Source organism: Chlorocebus sabaeus, chromosome 12 (genome assembly GCF_047675955.1).
Source record: "Chlorocebus sabaeus isolate Y175 chromosome 12, mChlSab1.0.hap1, whole genome shotgun sequence".
In the NCBI taxonomy this organism is placed as follows: Eukaryota; Metazoa; Chordata; class Mammalia; order Primates; family Cercopithecidae; genus Chlorocebus; species Chlorocebus sabaeus.
The window spans coordinates 56,350,563-56,368,665 of NC_132915.1; the positions used below are offsets into that span (position 1 = coordinate 56,350,563).

Sequence of the window (18,103 nt, forward strand, 5' to 3'; positions counted from 1 at the left end):
AAATGCAATCTTTGAAACTAACTTCTGGTGACCAGAGACCCAATCAGCAATATGGTGACTTAGTATGGGTTTTAAGGGGGAGTAGAAGGCAGGAGAGAAAGTTACCTGTTGTGGCTCCTTCCACACGGATATTTAATTGTTTAAAAATAATAACAGGCTCAGGAATAGCTAGAGGCAGACTGGAATAACATGCCTGGCTCATATTAGCTCCTTGATCAAAATGGAATGCAGATGAAAAGGTGATGTGAAGAACGTGTCTGAGATCTGGAAGACAGTGCTTTGACTCATCTACTGTTATTACTGCCTGGGTAAAAGCATTTCAGGAAGCCCTCTGTGTGAGTGCACGTTTGGAAGGAATGGAGAGGGAGTGGGAAGGAGCAAAACCAAGCGTTCCAGCCTGGCCCCCTTTGAGTATTGCAGGAGGATGTCACCTATCTTCCACCTGTCCCCCAGTGCTCCCTCGGTGGTGTTACTAGATGTGTTTTGTTTAGACAAAATGGAGTTTATAGGCAATTCCCACAGCACATCTCTTAAATGTCACAGCTGTTCAGGGCCACTGATGAGTCAATGCTCTCTTCCTTCCCGACAGGCTACTTGTACCTAGCCATTGAGTATGCGCCCCATGGAAACCTTCTGGACTTCCTGCGCAAGAGCCGTGTGCTGGAGACAGACCCAGCATTCGCTATTGCCAATAGCACTGCGTCCACACTGTCCTCCCAGCAGCTCCTCCACTTCGCTGCCGACGTGGCCCGGGGCATGGACTACCTGAGCCAAAAACAGGTTTGTTTGGAGGAACTCGCTTTGGATATCTTTCCTCTGGAGTGCCCTCTAAAGTCAGTTTCAACGTTTGTAGGGTCTGTCAACCTCTGTTCTTTAACTCCTTAAAATCACCCTCATTTTAATCTCTTTGTGAATAGTCCGTCTATTTAAATAAAAATTAATACTGACAATATGTTTATCTAGCAATTTTCATAATTATGAAAATTTCGCAATTTTCATAAGATGTAGTGAGGTACCTTAAGCTCTCTTAGCCTGGTTTGCCTCTAAATCATGTGCAGCAACAGACACACACTACATTACAGCTGGAGGATTTAACAACCTGTGTTTTTTATTTGTTCATTTTCTGAAATTCTTCTGCCAAGATGTGGTGTGTCATTTGGCAGAATCCATTCCATTGCCAGGGAATTTTGGAGGGGAACTGGATTGTGCCTTTTTAAAATCCTTTTTTATGCTATTGTTTTCTTTCCTATTTCCCAAAGTTTTCAGCCCTGGGGCTTTCATTAGGCTGAAAATACATAATGTTTTCAAAACTCTCAGTTTATCCACAGGGATCTGGCTGCCAGAAACATTTTAGTTGGTGAAAACTATGTGGCAAAAATAGCAGATTTTGGATTGTCCCGAGGTCAAGAGGTGTATGTGAAAAAGACAATGGTAAGTACAGGACATGGACACTGATCGCATCCTTTCCGAGGTACTCCCCGCTCTCCTGATGTCGCTTCTGAGACTGTCGGTGCTCTGTGGTGACTAAAGCATCTGACTGGGTGTCCCAGTAGATACTGTGTGCCCTGGGAAACATTCTTTCTAAATGTTCGTTCCTAACATGGTTGCAGCGTCTGTATTACTAATGAAGAAGGCACTGTCATGTGTGACCAAGTGATTGAATATTCAAAGCCTAGTGGTTTGGGGTCTTGGTTCTATCCAGTTCAGACCCCAAGGCATCTCACTCAGAAACCTCTGAGGAGCTTGCACAATCCCCTTTCATGCACAGCCAATGTAGCAAGGAAAAAGATTAACATAACTTCTACAGGCTCATCTAAGATTTCTCTCTTCACTGAAACTTCAGTGGTCACTGTTCAAGCCCAAAATCTACTCTCCCAAACAGTAATATTTTATCTTTAAGTACAAGATTGCGGGAGAACCTAACCACAGTCTTAGAGGGAGAGAGATACTCATTCTACTTTTGGTGCCCAGTCTAGAATCACGTAGTCCTAGAAGTACCACATCCCTGCATGTTAGAGCTGTGTGGAGGAAATGTCACCATCCTCTGTTTTCCTTGGGTGGGCAGAACGCAGGGCCTCAGGGATGACATGCCCTGCAGCCTTTCCATGTGTCTGGCAGATCTACTCTGGTGGATGGCTCTCCCTTTTTTAGGTCTGATGAACATTACTTTGGCCCAGCTTTCCTGGGATGGCTCCAGTTGTCATGAGGTATAGGCAGTCTTTTTGTTTTTGTGGGCACACCAAATTGTCTCTTAGCAAGGCTCAGGTTCCTGCATTTATTCTCAATTCCAGGCTTCCTTTTTTTTCATCACACTTATTTAGTTACTGAGAAGATAAAACAATACTCAAGAACATTTTGAAAGGAAATCACCCATAATTCACCACCTTGGCATATATATTTTTTTTCATTTTTAGCTTATCGCCTTCCACAGCATACATCCTTTCACATAGCTACAACCATAGTGAACATAATCATTTTGGATCTTTCCACTCTCTTTTCTGATGAGGGTGTGACGTGGGGCCCCTTTGGCTCTTCGAGGGCCCCGCATGCTTATCAACATAGCGCTTTCAGAAGCCACGTGTGCCTCCCTGAGGCCTGGCTTCCAGGTGATGCTTTTCTCCCTAACCTTTTCAGACCCACTCAAGGCAGATGCTTCTCTGGAGCAGGGGTGGACTTGTTTTCTTAAAGAAGCAGAATCCATCAGTCACCTACCTACTCCGGCTTTCCCAACTCCTCCCTGACCACCTGGTGTCCTCAAATCTCCTTCCTGAAATCCTTTTCCCTGCTTTACTCCAGCGCTTAGGGGATGTGGGTGCCCGGGGTGAGAAAGTGGAGGGATAACACAGGTTAACCCCACAACTTACCCATTCTATTTGGATGCTCTCCTCAGCTCCCCAAGGCTAGCATGGGTTTGCTTGGCATTTCATAAAGTGCAGTGATTTCTGCAATATTGGGGTTATTTACAAGGGGAGAGCACCTATCAGGGCTCAACTCGATCTTACAATAGACTAAACAGGGTAAAGGTGTTCTTTAGCACCTTGGGGCTGGGGAGGAAAGGGCCAGGTTGAGGGAAGGGGGAAGAAAGAAGGATTGGAGAGGAGCAAGTTCCCTGCAAGAAGGATGCAGTGTAGCAAGTTCGAACAAATCTCTGGGAGGGAGGGATCAACCTCTTGATGACCAACATTATGATTCTTGAATGAGTAGATAGGAAGAGAGCCCCAGATCATAGAGACTTTGAGGAAACCAGGAATAAAACTTTAAAGTCAAGCTTTACAACATCCGGGCACATTTCATTTTGCCTAGCCTGGGATCAGTAAGCCAAGATATGGGGACAGCCTGGAGGCAGTCAGGACCAGCATCCAGAGTATTGGTATGTGTCTCCAAACCCAACGGAAACTACGCTATGTAAGCTACAAATCATCTCAATCTCTACTGTTATATATGCACACTGTTCCCCTTGTCTAGAGATGCTCTTTCCTCTCCCATCCACCCATCCACCTAATGACACCTAAACGTCTTACAGAACCATGCTGGGATGTTCCGTCCTCTGGAGAATCTCCCTCCATCATCTCCAGGCACAGTTGTTCTCTTCACTGTACCCCAGTGCCTCCATTTCCCTTTTCCACATTATTAATACAGTTAAATTCTCACTCAGTGTCTATGCCTGTCTTTCAAACCTTAGAGTGCCTCTGAGGGCTATAAGGTGAATAAGGAATGACTGACTACCATGCGTGCACACTCACACTTCAATTCATATAAAACTGCTGAACCCTGAAGATAAATAGGACTTGCGCTATTTGCATGTTTTGAAATTTGAGAACACACATGTAGCTGGGACATACACAAAGCAATGATGTCTGAGTCTGCCCTGCCTATGAGGTTCCCGATGGGCTTTGTGGAGCCACAGCTCAGGCAGGCTGAGAGCCTCATAAAGATCCTGTCCCACTTAAGTGACATCTCACTTTGTTCTCTCCAGGGAAGGCTCCCAGTGCGCTGGATGGCCATCGAGTCACTGAATTACAGTGTATACACAACCAACAGTGATGTGTAAGTAAGCTGCTTATTGCCAAGGGATTTTTTTTCCCTCCCAGAAACATATATAGTTGACAGAGGTTTTAAAAAGAAGCAGGAATGTCCTGTACCTCTCGAGAACAAAGGTAACCAAAAAACCCAGGAAATAAAATAACAGAATAAAGCCACAGAGTAGACAGTTTCCAGAGTGCAGAATCACTGGTGGCAGGTTTTGGATTTCACTCTGCATACTGAAGTTGTGTATTCGGCATTGTGCTTCAAGTTGTGAATTCTCGGACTCAACAGGAAGAAGGGACATACTGGCCTTCCTGTGGCTCCTCTCCCAGACCTAGATCAGAGGAAGCAATCCAGAATAGCTGCTGGGGACAAAATAAGGCCAGACAGTCGGGGGCGTCTCTGCTTGCAGCCTGCAGTGATGCATCAGAGGCTGGCGGTGGAAGGAAGGATTGGCTTGAGATTTAGGTCATCTTGCCTTGCACCCCATTTCCAGGATGAAAAACCAAGGCTGCGAGGGTGGTGGTGACTTGTCCAAGGGGTTTTGCTGATGCCTGGGGATGAAGAGGGAGTGGGCAATTGCTGTGTCCTCACTGTGTGCAAGGTGCTTTTTATGTTTCTCTGCATAACTTTGAGGCAGGGATTATTGTCTCCACTTTTGTAAGAATATACTAAGAGGTCCCGAGAGGTTCAGCCACTTTTTCCAGGTCACATAATTGGATGGCAGAGATTGGATTTAACTCAGATCTGTCAAGCTCCAAAACAAATTTCATCTGTTTTGGACAGTACCACCTTGGAGTCTCTAGTTAAAGTGATTTGGGGGCTCTGGCAAAGTGAACACTATTTCTTTGTTGTAACCCTTCCGTTGAGCTGAGAGGAGAGAAACCCACACTGTGTGCAAGGGCCTATCCTAGGATGTAGACAAGTAACATTTCTTTTTGTCAGAAAGGGTGGGTCTCCCTGGCTTTGGGGGCAGGAAAATGAGTGGTGACTCTGTTTGCTGATTGTTGGTTTCACACTTGTCCCTCCTGCAGATGGTCCTACGGTGTGTTACTATGGGAGATTGTCAGCTTAGGTGAGTATCTATGTTAAAATATACATGCCAGAAAATATATAACAATTTCATGTATACTGATCCTAGTTTTATCAATATTGCATATTTAAAAAAACTAGAAGGCCCTACACAGAAAGGTAATAATTTTATTCTTCATGTTTTTAATGTGGCACATATACACCATGGAATACTACACAGACATAAAAAAGAATTAGTTCATGTCCTTTGCAGGGACATGGATGCAGCTGGAAACCATCCTCCTCAGCAAACTAACACAGGAACAGAAAACCAAACACCACATGTTCTCACTCATAAGTGGGAGCTGAACAATGAGAACACATGGACACAGGGAGGGGAACATCACACACCAAGGTCTGTTGGGGGGAAGGAGAGAATAAGGACAAATACCTAATGCATGTGGGGCTTAAAACCTAGATGATGGGTCAATAGGTGCAGCAGACCACCATGGCACATGTATCTCAGAACTTAAAAAAAAAAATTCTACAATAAATATGCATTGCTTTTATAATTAAAACTGGACAATAATTGATAAAATATGAATTATAAAACTATAGGCTTCCAATCAGAAAAAAAGGTTAATATTATTGGTATAATAGATGTGTTCTGTGTGGGGATACTTAGGGAGAGAACGGGCACTGAATTGAGGAAGCCGGGGGTGGTTCCTTCCCCTGAAGCAATGATGATGCTTTGGCATACTCTGTAGTGTAAGTCCACTTTTGATGAGTGGTGGGTTTGCCAAGGGAGGCATGCAGCATGTTCACTCTCCTGTGACATACCATGTCTTCCTCCTGGCCCCTTAGCTTTAGAATCCCTGGACAGGAAGCATTGCTTTTCGTGCCAGAGAGGACTTAGAGTGGCACTGTTTGTCTTCCAGGAGGCACACCCTACTGCGGGATGACTTGTGCAGAACTCTATGAGAAGCTGCCCCAGGGCTACAGACTGGAGAAACCCCTGAACTGTGATGATGAGGTGTAAGTCAGGCCTCATCCTGGGGCTATTTTGTCTTACCTTCCTTCCCCTTGTGTGTTTCTGGGGCCAGCTGACTTTAACAAAGTCAACTGGTATACACAAACACCGATACACAGAGATCCCAAATAGGTGAATAAAAGTGGGGGGGGGGGTTGCCAATACTAATACTGTTATGTAATACACAAGGAGTATTAGCTTTACAGGCATAGAAATTTAGGAGGCATTTAATGACTCTCAGGAAGGTTGAAATGAGGAAGGGCAACAAATGCAGAAAAACCTGAAATAAATTCGTGAAGTTTTTCATTAAGAAAGATACATTTTTGGGCTGGGAAGATGTGAGGGACTGTGCCAGGAGGAATGGTACATTCCAGCCCAGATACTAAGCTTTTCCCACAGTCTTTGCAACCTGCAGAAGAAGGAGATTCCCTCTGGTGCCTATGCCAACAGGGCCATGGGTTACAAGCACAAAACTGGGTGACCGTTTAGGGAGACACTGAGCTAGCTGCAGGAGTTTTTTTTTTTTTTTTAGCTTTTTTTCCTTGCCCCAGTGGCACCTGGAACACCAGTGAGACAGAACCATTCTGTCCCCTGGAAAGGGAGCTGAAGCCAGGGAGCCAAGTGGTCTAGCTCAGTGGATCCCACCCAGCTAAGATCCACTGGCTTGAAATTCTTTGCTGCCAGCACAGCAGTATGAAGTCAACCTGGGATGCTCCAGCTTGGTTGGGGGAGGGGTATCCCCATTACTGAAGCTTGAGTAGGCTGTTTTCCCCTCACAGTGTAAACAAAACCCCAGGGAAGTTCAAACTGGACAGAGCCCACCAAGCTCTGCAAAGCCACTGGAGCCAGACTGCCTCTCTAGATTCCTGCTCCCCGGGCAGGGCATCTCTGAAAGAAAGGCAGCAGCACCCGTCAAGGGCTTATAGATAAAACTCCCATCTCCCTGGGACAAAGTAACTAGTGGTAGGGGCCGCTATTAGCATAGCTTCAGCAGACTTAAACGTTCCTGCCTGCCACCTCTGAAGAGAGCACCAGATCTCCCAGCACAGCACTCGAGCTCTGCTAAGGGACAAACTGCCTCCTCAAGTAGATCCCTGACCCCTGTGCCTCCTGACTGGGAGACACCTCCCAGCCCAGCAGGGGTTGACAAGACACCTCATATAGGAGAGCACTGGCTGGCAAGTGCCCCTCTGGGACAAACCTTCCATAGGAAGGAACAGGCAGCAATCTTTGTTGTTCTGCAGCCTCTGCTAGTGATACCCAGGCAGACAGGGTCTGGAGTGGACCTCTAGCCAAGTCCAGCAGACCTTCAGCAGAGGGGCCTGACTGTCAGAAGGAAAACAAACAGAAAAGAATAGTATCAACATGAACAAAAAGGACCTCCACACCAAAATCCCATCCGAAGATCATAGGTAGATAAATCCACAAAAATGGGGGGAAACCAGTGCAAAAAGGCTGAAAATTCCAAAAACCAGAATGCCTCTTCTCCTCCAAAGGATCACAACTCCTCGCCAGCAAGGGAACAAAACTGAATGGAGAATGAGTTTGACAAATTGACAGAAGTAGGCTTCAGAAGGTGGGTAATAACAACCTCCTTCAAGCTAAAGGAGCATATTCTAACCCAATGCAAGGAAGCTAAGAACGTTGATACAAGGTTAGACAAATTGCAACTGGAATAACCAGTTTAGAGAAGAACATAAATGACCTGATGGAGCTAAAAAACACAGCATGAATACTTCGTGAAGCATACACAGTATCAGTAGCTGAATGGATCCAGTGGAAGAAAGGATATCAGATATTAAAGATAAACTTAAATAAAGCATGAAGACAAGATTAGAGAAAAAAATGAAAAGGAATGACCAAAGCCTCCAAGAAATATGGGACTATGTGAAAAGAACAAACCTACGTTTGATTGGTGCACCTGAAAGTGACAGGGAGAACAAAACCAAGTTGGAGAACACTCATCGGGATATTATCCAGGAGAACTTCCCCAACCTAGTAAGACTGGTCAGCATTCAAACTGAGGAAATACAGAGAACACCACAAAGATATTCCTGGAGAAGAACAACCCCAAGACACATAATCGTCAGATTAATCAAGGTTGAAATGAAAGAAAACATGTTAAGTGCAGCCAGAGAAAGGTCAGGTTACCCACAAAGGGAAGCCCGTCAGACTAACAGTGGATCTCTCTGTAGAAACCCTACAAGCCAGAGGAGAGTGGAGGCCATATTCAACATACTTAAAGGGCAGAATTTTCAACCCAGAATTTCATATCCAGCCAAACTAAGCTTCATAAGTGAAGGAGAAATAAATCCTTTACAGACAAGCAAATGCTAAGGGATTTTGTCACCACCAGGCCTGCCTTACAAGAGCTCCTGAAGGAAGCACTAACATGGAAAGGAAAACCTGGTACCAGCCACTGCAAAAACATACCAAAATCTAAAGACCATTGATGCTACAAAGAAACTGCATCAACTAACAGGCAAAATAACCAGCTAGCATCATAATGACAGGATCAGATTCACACATAATAATATTAACCTTAAATGTAAATGGGCTGAATGCCCTCAACTAAAAGACACACACTGGGAAATAGGATAAAGAGTCAAGACCCATCAGTGTGCTGTATTCAGGAGACCCATCTCATGTGCACACACACACATAGGCTCAGAATAAAGGGATGGAGGAATATTTACCCAGCAAAAAAAACAGGGGTTGCCATCTGATAAAACAGATTTTAAACCAACAAAGATCAAAAGAGACAAAGAAGGCCATTACATAATGGTAAAGGGATCAATGCAACAAGAAGAGCTAACTATTCTAAATATATATGTACCCAATACAGGAGCACCCAGATTAATAAAGCAAGTTCTTTGAGACTTACAAAGAGACTTAGACTGCCACATAATACTGGGAGACTTTAACTCCCCATTGTCAATATTAGACAGATCAACAAGACAGAAAATTAACAAGGATATTCAGGACTTGAACTCAGCTCTGGAATAAGTGGACCTAATAGACATCTACAGAACTCTCCACCCCAAATCAACAGAATATACCTTCTTCTCAGCAACTCATTGCAGTTACTCTAAAATTGACCACATAATTGGAAGTAAAACATTCCTCAGCAAATCCAAAAGAACGGAAATCATAACAGTCTCTCTGACCACAGAGCAATCAAATTAGAACTGAGGATTAACAAACTCACTCAAAACCGCACAATTACATGGAAACTGAACAACCTGCTCCTGAATGACTACTGGGTAAATAACGACATGAGGGCAGAAATAAAGATGGTCTCTGAAACCAGTGAGAACAAAGAAAAAACATACCAGAATCTCTGGGACACATTTAAAGCAGTGTGTAGAGGGACATTTATAGCACTAAATGCCCACAAGAGAAAGCAGGAAAAACCTAAAATCGACACCCTAACATCACAATTAAAAGAACTAGAGAAGCAACAGCAAACAAATTCAAAAGCTAGCAGAAGACAGGAAATAACTAAGATCAGAGCAGCAGTGAAGGAGACAGAGACACAAAATATCCTTCAAAAACATCAATGAATCCAGGAGAATACTATAAATACCTCTATGCAAATAAACTAGAAAAAATGGATACATTCCTGGACACATACCCCCTCCTTTGTCTAAACCAGGAAGAAGTCGAATCCCTGAATAGACCAATAAAAATTCTGAAATTGAGGCAGTAATTAATAGCTTACCAACCAAAAAGTGTCCAGGACCAGATGGATTCACAGCTGAATTCTACCAGAGGTACAAAGAGGAGCTGGTACCATCCCTTCTGAAACTATTCCAAACAACAGAAAAAGAGGGATCTTTCCTAACTCATTTTATGAGGTCAGCATCATCCTGATCCCAAAAGACCTGGCAGACACACAACAAAAAAGAAAATTTCAGGCCAATATCCCTGATGAACATTGATGTGAAAATCCTCAATAAAATATTGGCAAACCAAATCCAGCAGCACATCAAAAAGCTTGTCCACCATGATCAAGTTGGCTTCATCCCTGGGGTGCGAGGCTGGTTCAACAGACGTGAATCAATAAACATAATCCATCATCTAAACAGAACCAATGACAAAAACTACACGATTATCTCAATAGATGCAAAAAAGCCTTCAAGGAAATTCAACACCCCCTCAGGCTAAAAACTCTCAGTAAACTAGGTATTGATGGAATGTATCTCAAAATAAGAGCTATTTATGCCAATATCATACTGAATGGGAAAAAGCTGGAGCATTCCCTTTGAAAACTGGCCTAAGACAAGGATGCCTTTCCTTACCACTCCTATTCATCAACATAGTATTGGAAGTTCTGGACAGGGCAGTCAGGCAAGAGAAGGATATAAGGTTATTCAAATAGAAAGAGAGGAAGTCAAATTGTCTCTGTTTGCAGATGACATGACTGGTGATTTAGAAAACCCCATCGTCTCAGCCCCAAATCTCTTTAAGCTGATAAGCAACTTCAGCAAAGTCTCAGGATACAAAATCAATGTGCAAAAATCACAAGCATTCCTATATACCAATAACAAACAGCCAAATCATGAGTGAACTCCCATTCACAACTGCTACAAAGAGAATAAAATACCCAGGAATACAACTTAAAAGGGATGTGAAGGACCTCTTCAAGGAGAACTACAAACCACTGCTCAAGGAAATAAGAAGACACAAACAAATGGAAGAACATACCATGCTCATGGATAGAAAGAATCAATATTGTGAAAATGGCCATACTGCCCAAAGTCATTTATAGATTCAGTGCTATCCTCATCAAGCTACCATTGACTTTCTTCACAGAATTAGATAAAACTAGATAAAACTACTTTAAATTTCATGTGGAACCAAAAAAGAGCCTGCATAGCCAAGATGATCCTAAGCAAAAAGAACAAAACTGAAGGCATCATGCTACCTGACTTCAAACTATACTAGAAGGCTACAATAACCAAAACAGCATGGTACTAGTACCAAAACAGAGATACCAAAGGAACAGGACAGAGGCCTCAGGAATAACACCACACATCTACAACCATCTGATCTTTGACAAACCTGACACAAACAATGGGAAAAGGATTCCCTATTTAATAAATGATGTTGGGAAAACTGGCTAGCCATATGCAGAAAACTGAAACTGGACCTCTTCCTTACATCTTATACAAAAATTAACTCAAGATGGATTAAAGACTTAAATGTAAGATCTGAAACCATAAAAACCCTAGAGGAAAAGCTAGGCAATACCATTCAGGACACAGGCACAGGCAAAAGACTTCATAAAAACCCTAGAAGAAAACCTAGGCAATACCATTCAGGACATAGGCACAGGCAAAAGACTTCATGACTAAAACACCAAAAGCAATGGCAACAAAAGCCAAAATTGACAAATTGGATCTAATTAAACTAAAAAGCTTCTGCACAGCAAAAGAAACTATCATCAGCATGAACAGGCAACCTACAGAATGGGAGAACATGTTTGCAATCTATCCTTCTGACAAAGGGCTAATATCCAGAACCCACAAAGAACTTCAACAAATTTACAAGAAAAAAACAACCCCATCAAAAAGTGGGCAAAGGATATGGACAGACACTTCTCAAAAGAAGACATTTATGCAGCCAACATATGAAAAAAAGCTCATCATCACTGGTCATTAGAGAAATGCAAATCAAAACCACAATGAGATACCATCTCACACCAGTTAGAGTGGCGATCATTAAAAAGTCAGGAAACAACAGATGCTGGAGAGGATGTGGAGAAATAGGAACGCTTTTATACTGTTGGTGGGAGTGTAAATTAGTTCAACCATTGTGGAAGACAGTGTGGCGATTCCTTAGGGATCTAAAACCAGAAATACCATTTGCCCCAGCAATCCCATTACTGGGTATATACCCAAAGGATTATAAATCATTCTATTATAAAGACACATGCACATGTAGGTTTATTGTGGCACTGTTCAATGATAGACTGGATAAAGAAAATGTGGTACATATATACCATGGAATATTATGCAGCCATAAGAAAGGATGAGTTCATGTCCTTTTCATGGATGAAGCTAGAAACTAACATAAGAAAAGAAAACCAAACTCTACATGTTCTCACTCATAAGTGGGAATTGAACAGCGAGAACACATGGACACAGGGAAAGAAACATCACACACTGGGGCCTGTCGGCAGGTTGGGGGATAGGACAGCTTAGGAGAAATACCTAATGTAGATGACGGGTTGATGGGTGCAGCAAACCACCATGGCACTTGTATACGGATGTAACAAACCTGCACATTCTCCACATGTATCACAGAACTTATAATAAAAAAATTTTTAAAAGGTGAAGACACATTTTCTTGCCTAGAACCTTGCTTCTGCTAAGATTACTTTCAAAAGTAAGATATATTCCAAGGGGAAATATAATGACCTGTAGTGATACCACCATTCCCAGAACTATCCGTGGTAGAAGCTAACTGACATGTTTGAAGACTACAAGGCCCTAGGTTGAACAAATAATTTATTGTCTAAATGGGGCTACTTCTAAGAGTGAAGGAGGGTGTTAATAATATCACTGGAATAAGAAGCATACATACCATCCTGGAAAAACCTGGACATAGTTGGACCATCACTAGACAGTCCCTAAAATTCTACCTTTTGAGATTCACTTCATAAGGGGTGAGAAGATGTTTTAGTCTTTAAGAAACTTATGTTAAAGTATAAGCTGTTCTGGGATCTGTGACACCCTAAACCAATGGTTGATAGCCTTCTATGCACATAGGATTTCCCGGAGTCATTTGTTCAGCATGTGGGCTCTTGATCCCCACTGTCAGTCATTGATTCTATAAGTCTAGGGCAGGTTCCAGAGATCTGCATTTTAATCACACGAGGAGTTCTGAGCACAATTGAGAAAGCACTGTCTTAAGTCAGTGTTTCCTAAACTATGTTCACGTGTTGTGCAAGATATAAATACATGATACAAGGGGAAAGGAGTTCTGTGGTCAATTAAGTTGGAAACTTTGTGTTAAACCTGTTGTCTTAGTTATTTCTGACTGCTGTAACAAAATACCATAAACTTGGTGGCTTATAAACAACAGAGATGTATTTCTCACAGTTCTGAAAGCTGGGAAATCCAAGATCAAAGCATTGGCAGATTTGGTGGCCGTGAGCCATTTCCTGGTTCATAGATGGCCACCTTTCTGCTGTGTCCTCATGTGGTACAAGGAGCAAAAGGGCTCTTTGAGGCCTTTTCTGTAAGGGCACGAATCCATTCATGAGGGTTCTACCCTCATGACCTAATCACCTTCCAAAGAACCTACCTTCAAACACCATCACATGGTTTCAACACATGATTTTTGGGTGGCATGAACATTGAGTCCATAGCACCTGGTTAAACAGGCTTTGTTTTTAATGACAGTGCTTCTAAAAGTCCTCCCTCTTAAAGGGGGATACAATGGGTGGCATTTTACAAGTTTGAGCATGGGCCTTTTAAGAGACACTAACATTTTGAAAGATGCAGCATTCTAAGGGAAATGCTTCTATAGACACATACCCAGTTCTTTCTAGATGACTGTAATAGCTGAGACCAAGATCCTACAGAAACAGTACCCAGGGTAGGAACTAAATCTATGGGGAGATGAAATGGGACTTGCTTAGGGAGGTGGGAGGCCTAGTAGAAACTTCCCAGGTGCTGTACTTTTGTCTTCTGCTGGTTAAGCTTTATAACCATGCATTGGTTGGCTTCATTCTCTTTTCTCTCTTCCTGCCATGCCCAGGACTGAAGCACAGTTATAGAATTAACCCTTTAATTCTTTGCTTTCGAAGGTTTGATCTAATGAGACAATGCTGGCGGGAGAAGCCTTACGAGAGGCCGTCATTTGCCCAGATATTGGTGTCCTTAAACAGAATGTTGGAGGAACGAAAGGTGAGTATTAAAGTCAGGCAGGAGATCTTTAATTGGAATTCCTGATGTGCCCAGGGTGGTTCATAAAAAACACTGAAACAATTGAAGAAGTTCTTCTTGACATGGCCCTAAGTATTATAGAAACAAAGGATATCCCCTTACCCCCGCAACTTGGAAGAAGTTACAATTTTGGGGGGAAATAAGATTTCTATACAGGATATAGTCATGTACACACTGGAATAACATACAGAATTAGCCTATTAGAGCTAGAAGGAACTTTAGTCATATAGCCTGACCTTTTAATTTTACAGATGAAGAAATAGACTCAGAAGTGGGTGACTTGACTGAGGACACAGCAAGCAGACAACAGGGCTTGACCGGCAGGTTACTATGAGGAGGGTCAGGAATTCCATAAAAATTTCTAGAAGTTAGTTGGCTATATTGATCTGGGAGTCAAAAGAAAAGTAAATGTAATTTAAAGAAATAGTCAAAACCCAAGTGGTAATTCAACTAGAGATGCAGGTGAGATCACACAGAGAGATGTGAAGATGAGATTCAGACAGGGGAAGGAACCCGAGAGAAGCTAAACACATTAGGAGGTACCAATAAGACACTGTGAGAAAGGCAAGCTCAGAAACTGAGGATACAGTATGAAATCTTACTTGCAGAAGGCAAGGGGATGCATTTTAGGAAGAAAGTCATCAAATACAACAGAGGGACTGAGGCCAGAAAGTATCCCCCAAGTGCTTAGTATTTTGAGTTGAAACAAACTAAGAAAACCAAGGTATTGCTGTAACTGCCGCTGGCAGAGGTGGAATCAAAGCAGCCTATGTCTCTGAACCATTCTCATTCTTCCAGACCTATGTGAATACCACGCTTTATGAGAAGTTTACTTATGCAGGAATTGACTGTTCTGCTGAAGAAGCGGCCTAGGACAGAACATCTGTATGCCCTCTGTTTCCCTTTCACTGGCATGGGAGACCCTTGACACCTGCTGAGAAAGCATGCCTCTGCCACGAGATGTGATATAGAAGTGTACATATGTGCTGTACACCTGGGACCTTCACCACTATAGATCCCATGCATGGATCTGTATAGTATGCTCTGACTCTAATACGACTGTATATACTGTTTTGAGTAAGAATGTGCTGAAATCAGAATGCCTGTTTGTGGTTTCATATGCAATAATATATTTTTTTAAAATGTGGACTTCACAGGAAGGCGTGAGTACAATTAGTATAATGCATAACTCATTATTGTCCTAGATATTTTGATATTTACCTTTATATTGAATGCTATTCAATGTTTTGCTGTGTCAAAGTAAAATATTGTTAATAAACCTAACAATGACCCTGATAGCACAGGTTAAGTGAGAGAAATATATGAATTCTAACAAGACATAGGTTAATATTTAAGAGACTGAAAAATCTCAGATTCCTCTCTCTCAATTTTATCCCTCGCCTGTAGCAGCCAGTCCCATTTCATTTAGTCATGTGACAACTGTCTTGTGTTTCCACAGCCTGCAAGTCAGTCCAGAATGCTAACATCTAAAAATAGACTTAAATCTCATTCCTTACATGCCTAAGAATCTTACATAAGTTTAAGATAATGGGATTTTTTTTTCTTTTCCTTTTCTCTGGTAATATTGACTTGTATATTTTAAGAAATAACAGAAAGCCTGGGTGACATTTGGGAGACATGTGACATTTATATATTGAATTAATATCCCTATATGTATTGCACATTGTAAAAAGTTTTAGTTTTGATGAGTTGTGAGTTTACCTTGTATACTGTAGGCACACTTTGCACTGATATATCATGAGTGAATAAATGTCTTGCCTACTCACGTCTCATCCAGGAGTGTGTCTCATAGCTATTGCCACATGTCCTTATTATACTTTAAAGAAAAATGCTTTAAATTATCCATCCCTAGCACATAGAGTAGTTGGCAAGTATACTCCACTAGATACGGAATCTGAAACTCACCAGATTGAAAATTCTCCTAGAAGTGTTCTACTGCCTAGTTCTTTTTCTTGCAACAGGAAGTACACCTTTGGGAGTGTTCCAGTGTGAACCAAGGGCTTAGAATTGGAATTCTTTTTAATTGTGTTACAATGTTAAATAGAGTCCTCACTTAATGCCATCGATAGGTTCATGGAAACTGCAGTGCTATGTAATGAAACCAATTTTACTATAGGGTAACTGATAGAAACAAATGCTATCCCCATCAAACCACCATTGACTTTCTTCACAGAATTGGAAAAAACTACTTTAAATTTTATATGGAACCAAAAAAGAGCCTGCATAGCCAAGACAATCCTAAGCAAAAAGAACAAAATTGGAGGTATCACCCTACCTGACTTCAAACTATACTACAAGGCTACAGTAACCAAAACAGCATGGTACTGGTACCAAAACAGATACATAGACCAATGGAACAGAACAGAGGCCTCAGGAATAACACCACACATCTACAACCATCTGATCTTTGACAAACCTGACAAAAACAAGCAATGGGGATAGGATTCCCTATTTAATGAATGGTGTTAGCAAAACTGGCTAGCCATATGCAGAAAAATGAAACTGGATCCCTTCCTTACACCTTATACAAAAATTAACTCAAGATGGATTAAAGACTTAAATGTAAAATCTAAAACATATTGTAGTTCTACATGCTGCACAAACTTTACATATTTGTATGTAGAAATTACAACTAGGTAACTGAATTCATCCAGAACACTCTTTATTCCCAACAGCATATTCAAGCAAAGCCACAGAGCAAAATAAAGGCTGCTCTTTATAACAGTACCTAAATGGAACTTAACTAAATGGAAACACGAAGGAAAAGCCACTGAAATATTGGTCCAGCATGTCATCGCCAAGAGGGCAGACTAAGAGATGCCAGCCTTTATCTTCCTACACACACAAAATAAATAAATAAATACAGACAACTATTCACATACCATAACAACCCAGAGGGACTGCAAAGACTCATTATAGGATCTGCAGCAATACAGTGGAGCACAATAATGGAGAATAACCACACAGAAAGGATTGTGATCAGCATACCTAATACACCAGGAGATGTCTAGGAACAAAAAAGGTGGAGGCCTTGGTATGAGCCACACAGCAGAACTACTGTGGTCACCAGTGACCTGCTTTGCAGATGATACCAGCATCTCCTGCCACTGAGGTATCAGATAGCCATTCCCACTGGAGAACCCTAGAAAATGAAATGTACATCCCTAACAACCCCTACCCCTAGAAGTGGCTGCTGTTGAGCCACTTTAAGAAAGGAACCACGATTTCTTCTAATCCTGTACATACCTCAATCTTTGAGCTGCAGCCACTTCATAAGAGCCCTCAAGCTCCAGTCTCAGGCTCTGTGGCTACATTGGGCCCACCCATGTCTCGGACACTGGAGCGACTGCCATAGTGAGCTAGTTTGTACTCTGGGCCCTAGAGTCCATACTCTGCATACCAGTTCAGCCGCATGGATAACTAGGCTCCATCCTAACCCTGGAGCCATGCTAACTCTGTGTACACATGTGTTTCCATTCTTGGTTCCCTGGCTACTTCACAAGCATTTGTAGCTCAAAACTACTACCAACATGACAGACAGGGTACCTGTGCCTCAAGCCACCAGCTCAGCCACCATAGAGAACCAGGCCTTGCTCTGACTCTGGAGCTTCTCTAACACTGTGTGTGTCTGTGCTCCCATTCTTGGCTCTACCAGCTGATCCAGAAGCATCTGTGGCTTTCATACTGTTACTGTAGGAGGGTTGCTTGTGCCCCAGGCACCAATGCCATTAACCTCCAGATCTCATAGCAACAGGCCCTCCACATGTTCTCATGCTTCAGGCCTCAGCTCCATGGCTGTTCCAAAGGTACCACTCAAATACTGGTATTGTCACTACAGCAAGACAGCCCACTAACCAGACCCAGTGCCAAGACATACCCTCTCAGCTATAACTTTCCTAGTGGGAGAAAAGAGATCAGGAGGATCTCCTCAGCCATTGTCTCTGAAGACCCCAACAACCCTTGCTGGCACTGTGGACGTCTACAGTGTTGACCACTGAGGAGCCCTGCCACCTTTGTCAACACCAACCTCTGCAGACATAGCTGGTGCCAGAACTACTGC

At 42.4% G+C, this 18,103-nt stretch overlaps 1 protein-coding gene across 5 annotated transcripts in view; it reads left to right on the forward strand.

Annotated features, from left to right (window-relative positions):
- The window catches only part of TEK (TEK receptor tyrosine kinase), a 156,516-nt gene extending 140,708 nt beyond the window's left edge, over positions 1–15,808 (forward strand). For 4 of the 5 annotated variants that reach the window (XM_073021697.1, XM_073021698.1, XM_073021695.1 and 1 more), the window contains 7 exons: positions 590–780; positions 1,318–1,431; positions 3,977–4,047; positions 5,061–5,101; positions 5,976–6,072; positions 13,884–13,983; positions 14,821–15,808. In XM_073021697.1, coding sequence (XP_072877798.1) covers positions 590–780; positions 1,318–1,431; positions 3,977–4,047; positions 5,061–5,101; positions 5,976–6,072; positions 13,884–13,983; positions 14,821–14,895 — 689 coding nt within the window. In that variant the 3' untranslated portion in view covers positions 14,896–15,808. Of the gene's footprint in view, positions 1–589; positions 781–1,317; positions 1,432–3,303; positions 3,948–3,976; positions 4,048–5,060; positions 5,102–5,975; positions 6,073–13,883; positions 13,984–14,820 lie in introns of those variants that run through there. The other variant, XM_073021699.1, reaches the window with a different exon arrangement.
- The last annotated feature ends 2,295 nt before the right edge of the window (positions 15,809–18,103 follow it).